General features: G+C 52.1%; 1 protein-coding gene across 1 annotated transcript in view; it reads left to right on the forward strand.

Moving 5' to 3' along the window:
* Positions 1–14,017, forward strand: part of SMAD6 (SMAD family member 6) — a 38,630-nt gene extending 24,613 nt beyond the window's left edge. Inside the window, exon 4 of the mRNA XM_064389334.1 lies at positions 13,059–14,017. Within this exon, the coding sequence (XP_064245404.1) occupies positions 13,059–13,600 (542 nt within the window). The 3' untranslated portion in view covers positions 13,601–14,017. The remainder of the gene's footprint in view (positions 1–13,058) is intronic.
* Positions 14,018–15,074: the final 1,057 nt, after the last annotated feature.

Here is a 15,074-nt window from a genome sequence, read left to right on the forward strand (position 1 = left end):
TGCTGCATCTCCAGGGAGCTCCAAGGGGCCCCTGCAGCCCCCTTTTATTCCTTGCTTCATCCAGGCTGTGAAATTGCCTGGAATTCCCCCCCCCCTCAGGAGCTGCTCCATCCCGCTGTAAGGGTGGGATCCTGCACTGGTGTGGCTGGGAAGGGACCTGTGAAGATCATCAATCCAACCCCCGTGGATGTGTTGAGGAAGGTGGGAAGGTCCAGCCCCTGGAGCTTTGCTCGGTCTGCTTGAGGAGAGCATCCCAGAGCCCTTGGGTGACCTTTCCCTGTCGTTCCAGGCCAGCAGGGAGTGGGGACCCCCTTGGCTGGGTGGGTGCAGTGCTGCCCTCCCCAGCAGCACCCACTCCCCTTCCCCTGTGCTTCCTGAGGCACTCGGGGTTGGGTTTTTTTTCCTCCTGCTCGCACGGCAAACGGATGTTTAGATCCGAAAGGAAATGGGATTGCTGTTTGCTCGGCTCCTCCTGGAGCAAACAGCCCTTCAAAATAACTCCAGTGGCGTAAGTGCCAGGAAAAACAGCGAAGCCAAAACCTTGTAAGCAAATAATTGGCCTTTTTGTGAGAGGGCTCCTCTTCAGCTCCAAGTTTGCAGATCAGAGCTGCTCTTTTCACGTTTTGTTTTGAGGTTTTGCAATTCTTCTCAAAGCAAACAGATCCAGTATGTGCCAGATGGGTTGTACTGATCCCAGAGTGCCGCTTCCAGGTGATTCCCCTGGGACACGCAGAGCTTTTGGGTGGGAAGCTGGAGTTACTGGAGTTCTGGAGCTGAAATCTGGACCCCGGGTGTTGGCCTGGAGGAGGTGGCCCCGAGCGGTGCCCCCAGGGTGTCCTGTCCCTGTCCCTGCTCCTGCAGGGGTGGCTCCTGCAGGGCCCTTGGCCGGGGCTGTGGGAAGAGCTCGGCTTCCCCACGCAGCCCAGCCCAGCCTGCCTGAGTCACCCCGGGCAGGGAAAGGCTCAGCAGGTTGGGAAAACCGGCTGGAAACTCCCTGCCTGCCCCAGGGCTCAGCTGTGCCCCAAAGCTGCACCCTCCAGGTGGGAAAACGACCACCCTGAAGCAGCCATCCCAGAGGAGAGCCCAGAGAGCTCCCAGGGTGGGCACTGTGCCCCCAGGGGTGTCTTTGGGGTGCACAGCCAGCAGCCCCATCCTGCCCCTCCTGGGGCACCCCAGGCTCGTGCAGGGGAGCAGGATGTGTTTAGAACACACCAGGTGATGAAGTGTCACCCGGGCTGAGCTGCTTCACAGCTCTGCAGCCATCTCATCCCGGGTTTCAGCTGCTCAGCTTCCAGGGAAAGGGGTGGAGCGGGGGCTGCAGCCTCCCTGGGGTGTGCTGAGCCCTCCTGGCCCCGAGGGCTTTGCAGCCACCATCACCCAGCAGCATCCAGGTGCTCCTGTGCTGGAAAACGCTGAGTTTTGCAGGGTTGGTAGATGTGACACAGAGGAAGCAGAGGTGGCAGCCTGTCCTGCTCCCTCTTCATCTCCCTGTGGAAAAACTCGTTTGAGTAACGACTGCAGACGCTGAGGTGACGAACAGGGGGAACAGGTACTTTTTTTAAACTTCATTTTATTTTTTCCTTTGGAAATGCAGCCTCTCACAGCCATGCTGTCACAGTTAAAATAAGGTTTAAATTACAGGGCTGGCTGTGGCTTTTTCCCTTTCTTTCAGAATTTTTGCCAACTTGCAATTTACTTAATGAAATCCTGCTATTTCGTTTAACGGGGATATTTTTTGCAGATGTTGATTTAACCCAGCTTTATAAAATATGTGAACTGTGCAGTTTCTTTCCTATTTTTAACAATTTAAAGATTCTAGTGCAGGACTTGACAGAGTTTATAACACCAATATCTGTTTGTACCATGTAGGAGTGGGGTTGGACAATGAGACTTCCACATCATGCACAGCCCCATCAGAAACAGTGTGAAATGCTGCAATAACAGGCAAAAATTACCCAAAGTGGGAATTTGTGTGAGCTTTGTGAATGTATTTCTGGAAAAGTATCCAGCCCTGGTTTTACACCCAGTTATTCTTCAGGCTTCTTGCAGGGGGAGTCTCTAAATCCGTGTGGATTCTTTGTATGTGTGATATATATGGAATGAGGGAAAAAAATGGGTCTGGTTTAGGCTGGTGACAAGCTGCCTCTTTAATGTGCAATGCCTGGTGTTTCCCCCAGTATTCCTCACTTTATTTTTTAGAGCGGATTTCCCCGGAGGGAGGGGAGGAATCTGGTGTTTCTCCTGCAGTGCTGAGCTGAGGGAGTGCAGTGTTGGACTCATTATCCCTGAGGATGCCTTCACGTGCTGCCTTAATCTCCCTGGCCTTGATGTACAAAGAGCCCGACCTGCTCCCCTTCCTCTCCTTCCCTTCTCCTCCCCTGGGAAGGTCATTTATTTGGTGCTTCTTCTGCAGTGTCTGAGTTCAGCCTCTGCTTTCAGCCCCAAAACAGCTCGTGGAGGAGTTGCAGCCACAAACCCTGCATAGAGCAACCCTGAAAAGGTTATTTTTTTTTAGCCTGAAAATTCAGCTCCCAAGAAGGATGAGAGGTTGTCCTAGTAGAAGGGTGGGAGAGTTCTTTAATCCAAGCAGTTCCACTGGCTTTGTCCTTGCTGTAACTCACAGCATGGAGGGACAGGACACAGGGAATGGCTTCCCACTGCCAGAAGGAAGGGATGGATGGGGTCTTGGGGAGAAATTCTTCCTGTCAGGGTGGGCAGGCCCTGGCACAGATTTCCCAGAGCAGCTGTGGCTGCCCCTGGATCCCTGGAAGTGTCCAAGGCTAGGCTGGACTGGGCTTGGAGCAGCCTGGGATGGTGGAATGGGATGAGCTTAAAGGTCCCTTCCAACCCAAACAAGTCCGGGATTCTGTGATAACTCATTAATCCTTTTCTCCTAGAATATCCCAAGCAAAGCTGGAGTTGTCTGGGATTCATATTAGTGCAGCAGGGCAGGATGTATTCCATGGAGTTCTCTGTGTATTTTGGCATTTTCCTATTCCCCCCCTCTTTTTTTTTTTTTTTTTTAAAGAAACTGTGGCTTGTAGAAATGAAAACAAGTCCTTCTTGGCCAGGGAGGGTAATTGGTGTGAGTCACCTCCAGTCTCCATGGGCAAGTACAGGGTGAGGAATGTGGGAGATGACTCCGGGAGATGGGGACTGCAGAGGTCTGGGCTGCAGTGGCTCTTCAGTGTTGTGGGTTTCATGCAAATACACTGATTTTCATCCCCCACCCCTCCATCACACCACTTTTTCTTGCTGTTTATCTGCACTCTAACAGGTTTTACAGCACTGTTCCAGGGAGTATAAAAATGTGACAGTTGGACTCCATGATTTTAGAGTTACAGCTGTAACAATTCTGCAATTCTAAGATTTGTTTGATCTTCAGGGATGGTCTTGCCCCAGGTTAGCAGAAGTGGGTGCTCTGTGCATGCACTCCTGAGCTGCTGGTTTGTGGATTTGGCAGAAGAAGGGCCCCTCCGTGCACACAGATGGCACAAGGGCTGTTTTCCATGGCACTCACGGTGCTGCAGATCCTCCTGGAGATGCCAGCATGGCATCCCCTGCTCCCCTGTGGATGTGAGGGACCGACCCTGGGCCTTCAATCCCGAGTTGCTGAAGTCATTGTTTAGTCTTGGCTTGGAGTGGGAGTGAGAGCCCGTGGATGCTGGCCACGAGCAGTTGTGAGTGGACCAGCTGCCTGCTTGGAGCGAGGGCTGGGGTGGCCCAGCAGATGTTTACACACAATACATGGAGCAGCTATCGGAAAATCTGGCGTGTGTGGGTGCCCACGCAGCCCTGGGCACGTTGTAGGAGGGCAGGAGCCATCCCTGTGCTCCCTTCCTGGTGGGATTGCTGCACCAGGCCCTTCCAGGGCTGCTCACCCCAATCCCATCCCAGCACTTCCAATCCCTCCATCAGGCAGGAGCCCGAGACCTCCCGTACAGGTTCAGCCTTTCGGCATGACCAGCTTGGCCGGCACACCAGAGGGATTTGTTTCCTTGCAAAGGCCAGGCTGGCACCCCAAATCCTTTAATTCCCTGTAAAAGCCCAGCAGATGGGGCACGAGCGGGGACTTGCAGGAGCCGTGGGCGAGTGACACGCGGTGGCGGCCCCGCGGCCCCGGCTCCCGGCTGGAGGTGCCTGTGCAGACAGAGAGGCTCGGGAGAGCTTTATCAGGAGCAGGATCTTGGGCTCTGGCCAGGGAGAACAAAGCCTGAGTTCCCATTCCTCTCGCAGCCCCTGTCTGCTTCCCATATATGTGAGGGCACTGGTAGCGGGCTGGGGAAAAGAGCCTTTTTTTGGGGTTGCTGGGGAAGAATTGTCAGATGAGGGGAGGCTTCAGCTGGAGCCCTTTTGGAGAGAGGGTTGGGTTGGAATAGAGGACCCACAGCCTTTCTGGGGTCTGGGATGAACCCTCTGGCACAGGGCTGGGTTCAAAGGCAGAGTTCCCAAGCTGAGGTCTCATGTGTGCCCACACCAGACTCCACAGCCAGCCAGCCAAGGAGGAGCAAAGCAGTTTATTCCCAGTTTTATAGACAAAAATATTTGTTGGGCCGCTGCTTGTGGCCCCCTCGGGGAGCCTCCTCTGTCACAGGTTGTTTTCCAGGTCAGGGATGGTTTCCTAAAACTTTCTCAGTCCTTGATACTCGCAGTGGTGTTGGTGTGGAGCTGACAGACGCTCGGTCTGCCCTCTGTGGCTGCTGAGTAATCAGGGTGGCTTTGGGTTTTTCAGCCCATTTGCTGTTCCTCACGTCACCTCTGGAAGCCATCAGCTCCTTCTCAGAGTAAATCCCACAGAGGTGTGAGAGCAGGGAGAGGCTCTTGCTCCAAAGGGAATGGCTGGGGCTGGAGCAGAGTGCAGGATCTCAAAATACATCTGGTGGCAGTGTCTTGTTTGGTATTGCCTTAGTTTTCCTCCCAGGGAGGCAGCTCCACTCATTTCTGGTTAGGAAACTAAAATTCTGCTGCAGCCACAGCCTGCTCAGGGTCCTGTGTCCTGTGTGAGCTCCAAAGCCCAAAGTTCCCATTTCCCTGGTGTTCTGGGAAGTGGATTTTCTGTGATCAGCTGGGACATGAGGAGGCCTCATGAGGGGGAAGCTGAGCATTCCCCTCTGGAAATGGCAAATTTGGGTTGTTCCTGGAGGGAGCTGAGCCGTAATTTGGGGTTGGGCTGTGCAAGGAGGTGGTGATGGGCTGCCTGGCCTTTGAAGGACAGGACAGCCTTCCTGGTTTGGAGGAGCTCAGTGCCCATGGATTATCCAACAGCTGGACATAAAAAGCATCCAGTGCTGGCTCAGTGGTCCTGATGCTCTTGGGAAGTGTGGGAAATGAGGAGGCTCAAGCAGCATCTCTGCAGCCTCCTCATGACATCCTCACCAACTCGGCCTCTGGCTTCTAAACCATCTCCAGCACTCAGTGCCCCCTCCACCCTGGGAGAAACCCCTTCCTCGGAGGTCTTTTCCGTCGTTAAGGATTGAGAATTAGTGCTGGTGTGAACCAGCAGGCTTTGGTTTGGTGCAGCAGAGCCTCTGGCCCGTCCCCCTCTGCTGAGGAGATTCCCAGGCTCGGCTCCAGCGCCCAACGTGCTCCCCGCGAGCGGCGCGATGGAGGCGGCAAGGGGTGTTATTCCTGTTTCTCTTCTGAGGGACCTACTAATTAGTTTCTGCTTTTAAAAGGCTTTGAAGCGCTCAGCCGAAACTTCTCTGGGAGCGAAAACTATGATTATTTATATTTATCCCCTTTCCCAGCGCCTCGGCCCCGCCGCGGGATGCGCCGCGGCTCCGGCCGCTGGGCGGATTACCCCGCTCCCCCAGGGGATGCTGGCAGCACCCACAGCTGCTCTGCCAAGCCAGAACGGCTCCCAAAGGCTGCTGAGAGCCCAGGAGATCCCGTGTGGCCATCCCAATCCCTGCCCATCCCGCTGGGATTGCAGCCCCCGGATTGATGAGCAGTGGGGGAAGGAGCCTCGGACGTCACAGCCGTGGCTGGAAGGGAGCTCTGCCATCCCGTGATTTATGGGGTGATTTCTCCCAGATTCTCAGCGTTTTTCAGGCTCTGGGGGAACAAAAAAGGGACTGCACACATGGTTGGGTGGAGGACCTGAAAATGTGTGAGTTCTCAGTGTAAAAGTGGAAAAAAAAGGGGTTTTCCTCCCATTTTTGTCCTGGTTTCCCTCACCCAGTTGCAGAGGGCACTTTTGGGAATGAACCTTCTCCCATGTGAGTGGAGCTGGTGCCTTGCCAGGAGCAGGCAGCAGAAAAAGCCAATCCCAAGCAGACAACTCTAGGAAGATTTTCATCAAACCTCTGGATTTTACAGAAAATCAAACAGTGGAGACCTTCCCTCGCCAACCCTTTCCCCTGAGCTTTTCACCAGCTCGTTTTTCTCTCCATTTTCCAGCGGGTTGGGGCACAGGGGTGGATGCTCACGGCGATGCCAAGCACGACCCCGGGGTTGTGCTGGGTTTGGGTTTATCCAGGGCTGCTTTCCAAGAGGTAAGAGTGGCAGGCAGGCTGTGGTTGGTGACAGGTCTGATGCTCTCAGAAGTGGCAGCCAGCGTGGGCGCTGGCGTTCGGGGCTCCTTTTGAAGCTGTGTTTACACTGTTGTGTTCCCTCGGACGTGCCAGGTGTAACGCAGGTACCCGGGGAGCTGGAAAAGCCACGGATGTGCCTGAAAGCTCTGAGCAACACAGGCTGAGGTTAACGGGGACTGTTGGACTCAAAAACATTTTGAAAACGTCACCTAAATCTCTGAAAACTTCGGCATTTAGAAGGAACACATAAAAATGTCAGGGGAAAATACCTGAGTTGGGTTTTTCCAGTTTTCACCCTTGGCTGAAAAACCTTTTCTAAAACAGGGGAGCTGGGGAGAAAAATAGTGCTAAAATACCTTAAAATCATGTTCTGGACTGTGGATTTAATGGCCGGGGAAGGTCCATTAGAAGCAAACTCCTTGAGTTTAGCTTAAAAATAAGCTAACTGATGATGACTTCCAAATTTCCGGGCAGAACTAAACATGGCATGTGTTTTGCTTTGAAGGATATAAAAAAAAATTAGCATGAGCTGATGATTTTGCAGAGTGGTTTCTTTTATGCAGAGAAAATTGTTTTCATCCTCATTCTTGGCATTGGCTCCTTGTCCTGTGTTGCTTTTGTTTCTTGGGCTGCCATGGAAATGTCCCCCTTTCCCCCCAGGCCTCTCCACACACCTCTTGCACCAGCTCTGGTGCTCATCAGACCCTTTTTTTTGAACTAATTTAATTAATTAACCCAGCGCAAGTGTTCCTCGGAGTTAATCATCTCCTGGGTTAACAAATTAAATCTGCTGGAGGAGGAGGAGGCAGGGGAGCAGCAGAGCTCTGCTCCAAGGGGAGGGCTGGAAGAGGAGGATGAGGATGAGGATGAGGATGAGGATGAGGATGAGGATGAGGATGAGGATGAGGATGAGGATGAGGATGAGGATGAGGGGCATGGTGGTGGGGAGGGCTCTTCTCAGCTGTCTTCCCGTGGTTTTTGTGGGATAAAGGAGCTGAACTGGTGTCCATGGCTGCCCAGCAGCCACATGCAGCATGAGGAACGTGCCTTGTGAGGATGGAGGGGTTGGGACCCCGCAGTGGCACCAGATTAATGACAATAAAAAATCACATTCTTGGTTTATCGTTGAGACAGGAGCTGAATCCTTACATTCAGTGGAGTAACCCAGAAATCTGTGAGGGGGTTTGGTGCTGAGCAGCACGGGAAGGTGCTGGCTGTCCCTGGGCAGCTGCTGGCTGCTTCTCAGGGCCTCTGGGAACCAGGGAGAATCTTTTCTTGGTGAAAGCTGGGACAGAGAAGGATCCTCTGTTGTTGATGAGCTTTAAGGAAAACATCCAGGAGAAGAACCAGGGCTGCTCAACGTCCTGCTTGCACCCACCTGCCTTTTCCTCTCAGCAGCTTCCCTGGAGAACCCAAGGATGGGGACTGAACTTTGCTGTCCTCACCAGAATTTTCACCTGCAGAAGCTCCTGCCCAGCCTCCTGTGTCTGCTCCCTGCTGGGATTGGGATGTTGCCCTAAATACACACAGCGTGCCCAGCACTGGAGCTCTGCCCTGCTGGGGCCGAGGCAGGGTCACCAAGGCCTGGAGGTGCCCCCAGGGTGCCACCCACGGCTCCCCTGGGGACGGGCAGCCAGAAGGGGCTGGTTTGTGTCCCCTGAGGGGCCCCCGTGCTGGGGACAGCTCTCAGCCTCTCCCCAGCCCAGGGGGCCATGCCAGGGTTGGTGCTGGTGGCAGGGGGGCTCTGGGGGGCACAGTGATGCATTCCAGCTGAGACTTGTATGGCAGAGGTATTTTAAGTATATTGGCTTAAAGAAAATGGTTGGGAGCTTTGCTGGGGCAGATTGACAATTAATTTCTTCTTTTTTTCCCTTTTTTTCCCTTTTTTTTTTTTTTTTTTGCAGGGCCATAAAAATTCCATTTCTGCTGTGGAAACTTTTAACCCCTTCCTTACCCCGTGCTTGTTTCCAGGGGTATTAATGGGGGATTATTTTAACTGATGGCTCCCCAGTGAACTGTTAATAGATTTTGGGGAAATGTGTGTGTTCTTTGTGCTGGGCTTTTTATCTGGACCATGTTCACAGTGACCTGTGTATGGCTGTCACCTTCCTGCTTCCCTGCTCCTGTGTGTTGGGCAGTGTAAATACAGATCTGTGCTGTGGCAGGGGGGAGGAAAAAGACTGAGCATGGGTCTAATATTCCAAAAGTGGAGTAAAAGTGAAGGGAAACGTGTTGAGGAAGGGTAACTGAGCTCCATGCCTGTGGAGTGTGAGGCTGCCCTGTGACACAGGAGTACAGGAGGGAGGGGCATGGAAATGGGGAGTGGGCTCTGTGGTGGGAGCACTTTTGAATATCCTGCTTCATTTCCAGGTTGCCCAGATGTGCATTCAAGTCCCCATCACATCTGGAGAGTGCAGTGATTTATTTTTCATGTGCGTGGTCCTTCCCTATGGGCACCTCTTCAGTGTGTTTTGAGAAGCTCTTCCTTGCAGCCATGTATTGAGGGGGCCATTTGACCTGCTGGGAGGAGGTTTGGTGGCTTTGGAAAAGCCAGGGAGTGAATCAGAGCCGTTTGTTTCATGTGCTTCGTGATCTGCCCATGTTTTCCACCCTGCTTTCAAGTGCAACATCAAGCAGTGGGACTGTGCAGCGTTTTGTTTTGGAAAAAAGCATCTTTCTTTTCTCTCTTAAAGCACTCCTTTGAACTTTACTCTGTCAAATCACAAATAGTCTCAGACCTCAAGTTATTTTCTTTACCTCCACACTCTGCAGGGAGCGACAGCAGCAGTGCTGCTAACGCTGGCAGGATTTACAGTGTTTGCTCTCTGCATTTATTCCCAGACCCAGATTCCTTTTGCCTGAGCCACGCCGGAGCCTTTTCCCTTTAAATTCTGGGTTGGATTCTCCTGTCTTGTTCCTTTATCTCTAATTGTTTGAATTCACTTTGGGGTCTGCTGCCATGGAGGAAGCAGCAGTGGAGGAGGGAGTAAACACCAGGCAGAGTTGCAGCCCCTCCATCTGATGGATGAAGGTGGCTTTGATGGAGGAGATAGCCCTGACGCCAGCCCCTCTGGAGCTGCTACAAGTTGTAGCTGCCTACAATGATAGTTGTTAAAAACCCCTCCTGTACCACTGCGGGACTCAAATATTTTCCTTTCTTCAAAAAGAACGCTAACAAGCCCGCCTCTGTTCCAGCAGAAGTGGGAGGGGGGGAAAAAACAGAACAAAAAGTGGATTTTCTTGTCTGTGCATAAAGGGCAGCATGGAAAAAAAGAGGAGGGAAAAGTGGAATATTTATTTAAAAGGCAGAGGAGGAGGTGGTGGTGCCGGCCGCCCCTGCTCTCTGCAGAGTGGTAGTGGCTAATAGCTGGAGGCGAAACTAATACTTGGCAGGGGATGAGACACAGCACAGGCCCCCCTGATTTGGGGGCTTGCTGAAGTGCTTGTTTTATGTCAGGCCTGCGGGATGAGTTCATCTTTGCAGGAATTGGTTGAGTGCACTGGGAGATAAAAGGAGGGAGAGGAGCCCACCGCAGCACGGGGAGCGCTGGGAGAGGGACCCTGCGACAGCTTCCTGCAGGCAGGGGCTGCTCAATGAGCCTTGAGCTGTCCCCTCCCAGGGGACTAATTCCCTGGGGGTTGCTTTTTTATGGATTTTAAAGACTTTCCTCTCCTCTGGCCAGAAGAAGTGGGTTGAAAGGAAACTTCTCACTTCTTGAGGTGCAGTACCTGAAACTCGTCGTTGCCTGCTTGAAGGAGCACAGGACTCCTCCAGGAGTGCTGAGAGCTGGCACTGCCAGCCAGGGGCTGTGGGGTGACAGAGATGAGGCAGGGGCTGCATTCATGGATGGATGGAGGGAGGTTCCTGCCATAAGTTGCATGGAAATGCTTTTAATAAATCTATTTCACATGCATGTGAAATGCATTCCTTCCCCTGTTTTCATGCATGATTTTGCTTAGATGTTTCCCAGTTCCTGGAAAGCAGAGATGGCACCAGGGCTGTTGGCACCTCCAGCAAAATATTTTTGTAGGATAAGGCACTGTTTTCCTCCACCTTTACTTTCCCCCCTTGTATATTAATTTGCACTAAACCATGAGAAACTCCTATTTAAATGTTTATTGCTGACTGTTCCCCTGATTAATGGAGCTGCTGGGGACACTGGAGGTTTGAAGTTGTCCCATCCTTAATCTGTAGGGGAAATGCAGGGGCTGAGCAGTAGTTTCTCAAAAATGTAATAACAAAACCAACATAGCTAATGGGCATGGAGGGCTTTGAGGAGGTTGGGAGGTTAAACAGATGCAGAGCTCAGTAATTGCTACCAGCCTCCAGCCCCGGCACATGAAAGGCCCTGAGCTGGTGTGCAGCCCCCAGATCACTTGAGTGGGACAACAGCAAAGTTCAGTGTTTGGGGAGAGCTTTGGGAAGGCATTGGGAGCATCTGTAGGATGTCCCAGGGGAAAAGTGACTGTGGAAGCTGGATGCTGTGGAAGATGGATGGGCCTCTTAGCACCCTGGTTTAGTGGAAGTTGTCCCAATTGATGGCAGGGGGATGGACTGAGATGGTGTCCCCCAAAATGTGACCTGTGGTGCTTGAAGGGGGAAAAACAGACATGTTTCCCCCAAAACTGTGATCTGTGGTCAGTGAAGGGGAAGAGACTGAGATGGTGTCCCCAAAATGTGGCCTGTGGTGCGTGAAGGGGGAAAAACTGACATGGTCCCCTCAAAAATGTGACCTGTGGTGGGTGAAGGGGGAAAAACTGACATGGTCCCCCCCCAAATTGTGACCTGTGGTGGGTGAAGGGGAAGAGACTGACATGGTCCCCCCCCCAAATTGTGACCTGTGGTGGGTGAAGGGGAAGAGACTGACATGGTCCCCCCCCCAAATTGTGACCTGTGGTGGGTGAAGGGGAAGAGACTGACATGGTCCCCCAAAATGTGACCTGTGGTGGGTGGAGGGGCTGCTTCAGGCTGATGAGCACTGCCCACAGCAAAGGGCATCCTGCTGCCTCCCCGCCTGCCCCGCCACCTCCTCCCCCACAGCCCTCCCCTGAAATTTGTATAGTTACAACTCCAGTTAAACTCCAACAAAGCCGCTTAATTCAAAGCTGGTTAATGGGGAGGGGAGCCCGGTCTCCTCCGGGGTAATTTGAGCCTGAAAAGAAGCGGGGCTGGAGGGCCGTGCCTGAAATCCGGTGTGTCAATGGGGGCTCTGGAGCAAAATAATGGCATCACCCCGCGGGCGAGTTAATGGGACATGATGGCACGGAGGCACCGGGGTCAGCAGGCCGCGGGCACGTGAGGGACTGTCAGGGAGCTTAATGCTGGCCCGGAGCAGAGCTCCTTGCTGGAAATTCCACGGCGGTTTTCCGTTAACCGGTGAGGTAGGAGCAGGAATGATGTTCAGCAAGTGGTTAATTCACCCTCTTTGGGGCTCCTTCTTTTTCCTGTCTTCCTTCTGGAGAGATCATAAATTCTGGAGGCATCATAGATTAAACAGATTTCTGGCAGCCCGCGTCCCTCCCGTCTTCCCTGAGTGTAATTCCTAGAAAGAAGAGACGTCTCTCATTGTCTGGAGAGAGCTCCAGCGGGTTTTCAGAAGGACATGTATAGTTCATAGCAGCTACTCCCCCTTGGCATGAAACACTTCCTCAGATTTCATGTTCCCCGTGGGAACATCAGCGTCGCTGTCAGAGAATATTACACGGAGGAGACCCTGGCGGGTCACTCATCCAGGCACGTCCTGGACATCCCTGGGGTCAGCTGGGCACAAGTTGGGCTTGGAAGGTGGGGCTGCAGGAGCACAGGGGTGCTGGGGGGCCACCAGGCTCAGGATAGCAGGACAGCGTCCATGCCAGATCCAGTGGGAGGAATGCAGATATCCTGAGGGCCCAGCTGTGGATGCAGGGTTGGACATTAAATTGGAGAGGGAGATATGCTGAGCTCATGGAGATGGTGGGTGTCCTGTCTCCAGCCTGGGCTTGAGCTGCCAGTCTTGCTGGCATTTGATGTAATTGAAGATTTGGGTTGAGCACAGGCTTTGGGTTGAAGATGGACTTTGGGTTGAGCACACATTTCAGGGCTGAGCACAAACTTTGGGTTAAACAGAACTTTGGAAGTGAACGCAAATTTTGGGTTAAATACGAGTTTGGGTTGAACGCAAATATGGGGTTGAACACAAAGTTTGTTTTGAACGCAAGTTTTGGGTTGAACGCCATCTTTGGGTTGAACACAGATTTGGGAAGAGCATGAAATTTGTGCTGAACACAAGTTTTGGGTTGAGCACCATCTCTGGGTTGAACACCAATTTTGGGAAGACCATAAAATTTGTGCTGAACACAAGTTTTGGGTTGAGCACCGTCTTTGGGTTGAACATGAAGTTTGTGTTGGACACAAGGGCTGGGTTGAGCACAAGTTCAAGCTCTCGCTGAGCAGAGCTGATGGGTGGGAGGAGCTGTTTCCCAGGCTCCAGCGCTGTGGTTTCCCAGGTGATCCCAGCACTCCTGACTCGCTCTCTGTCCCCACAGACGCCAGCACGTCGCCCGATGCCGTGAAGAGGAGCCATTGGTGCAACGTGGCCTACTGGGAGCACCGGACGCGCGTGGGCCGCCTCTACACAGTGTACGAACAGTCTGTCAGTATCTTCTACGACCTACCTCAAGGAAACGGCTTCTGCCTCGGACAGCTAAACCTGGACAACAGGAGCGAGACTGTGAGAAGGACTCGAAGTAAAATCGGCTACGGGATTTTACTGAGCAAGGAACCGGACGGGGTGTGGGCCTACAACCGCAGCGAGCATCCCATCTTCGTCAACTCCCCGACACTGGACATCCCCAACTGTAGGACTCTGATCGTGCGCAAGGTGATGCCGGGCTACTCCATCAAGGTGTTTGACTACGAGAAGTCCTGCCTGCTGCAGCACACGGCCGAGCTGGATTATGCAGACGGGCCCTACGACCCCAACAGCGTCCGGATCAGCTTCGCCAAGGGCTGGGGGCCCTGTTATTCCAGACAGTTCATCACGTCGTGTCCGTGTTGGCTGGAGATCTTACTCAGCAACAACCGGTAACGGTCAGCCTCCCACGAAAGGAAAGCAGCAACAGCAAAACACACACACACAAAAAGAAAAAAAAAAGAAAAAAAAAAAAAAGACACAGACTATCCCAAATATCATCTACCTAGATTTAATATAAAGTTTTATATATTATATGAAAATATATATTATACTTGTAATTATGGAGTCATTTTTACAATGTAATTATTTATGTATGGTGCAATGTGTATATGGACAAAAAACAGAAAATGCACTTTGGCTTATATAATTCTTTCAATACAGATTTTTAAAAAAAAGAAAAAAAAACAACAAAAATTATACAGCAAAAATAGGAGAAAGCCCTAATTTTGATGTATGGTTTTTTGAAATATTATTAATACCCAGACAAAAAGCTAATACCAGTCACTCATTGATAATAAAGTATTCGCATTATGGGGGGGGATTTGTCTTTTTTCTTCCCCCCCCCAGCTGAAGTTGGCAGCAGTCAGGGGGGTTCCGGGGGGCAGCTGCTGTCTCCCATCTCAGCCAGGACCCTGGAAAAGCAATAAATGAGTTGGAAGGCTGCAGCTGGCTCCAAGAGGAGGGTGAGCGAGGCAGGGAGCCCTGGGAGGAGGTGAGAGGAAGATCTCTAGCTCTTCTCACTCAGGGCTGTCTGACCTGTGGTAACACAGAACATGGTGAGGATGAGGGTGCACGTCCACGTTGTGCAGATTAATCATCAGCAGTGCTAATCAGTAGGTCTTGGAGAAAAGCAGAATATTGCATGGCCACAAAGCTGCCCAGCAGGACCAGTTTGGATTTTTGGCCTTTCCCAGGGGTTGTCTGTGAGCCCTGCACGTCCCAGACGTGTTTGATGGTTGAGAAACAAATGGAGGTTTTGGACAACTCATGGTTGGGTGGATCCTCCACTGGAGCATGGCCTGGATTTTGGGAACGTCTCCAGTGCCTCGGAGGAGCCATGAGCAGCTTTGTCCTGTGGATCTCCCAGTGTGTCATCCAGGCAATAAATGATCCAGGAGTGTTTGGGAAGAATATATTTACTCTGAGGAGCAGCTGCAGCCAAAAAAATGTCCTGGTCAGATGTGCCTGTCTCGGCTGATTTACTCTGCCTGGAAATCCTGGATAAAATCAGCTCCTTTGCTCTGACTTGTGCTGGGCCTGGCAGGGGCAGGTTGGACACGGGCTTTGCTTGGTCAGGGAAGTTATTTATTGCCAGGGAGCAGCTCTGCCAAGTCCTGGAGTTCTGCTGCAGTTCCAATCTGTGCCTTTGATTTCCATAAAACCCCAGCCTCTGGAGCCCAGTGACTGGGAAGCTTTGAAGGTTGCAGAGGATGTTTCTGTCACCTTCATATTTGCAGAGAAAAAGATGCAATGAGACCTTTAAAGAGTAAAATTGACCACTCAAAAGCCCTCCTGGTGCACGTCAGGGTCCTGCATTTTGGCACCTGGCCCAGATGTTCCTGCCACAGCCACGAGTGAGGATGGGGAA

This window comes from Passer domesticus, chromosome 14, assembly GCF_036417665.1.
Source record: "Passer domesticus isolate bPasDom1 chromosome 14, bPasDom1.hap1, whole genome shotgun sequence".
NCBI lineage: Eukaryota > Metazoa > Chordata > Aves > Passeriformes > Passeridae > Passer > Passer domesticus.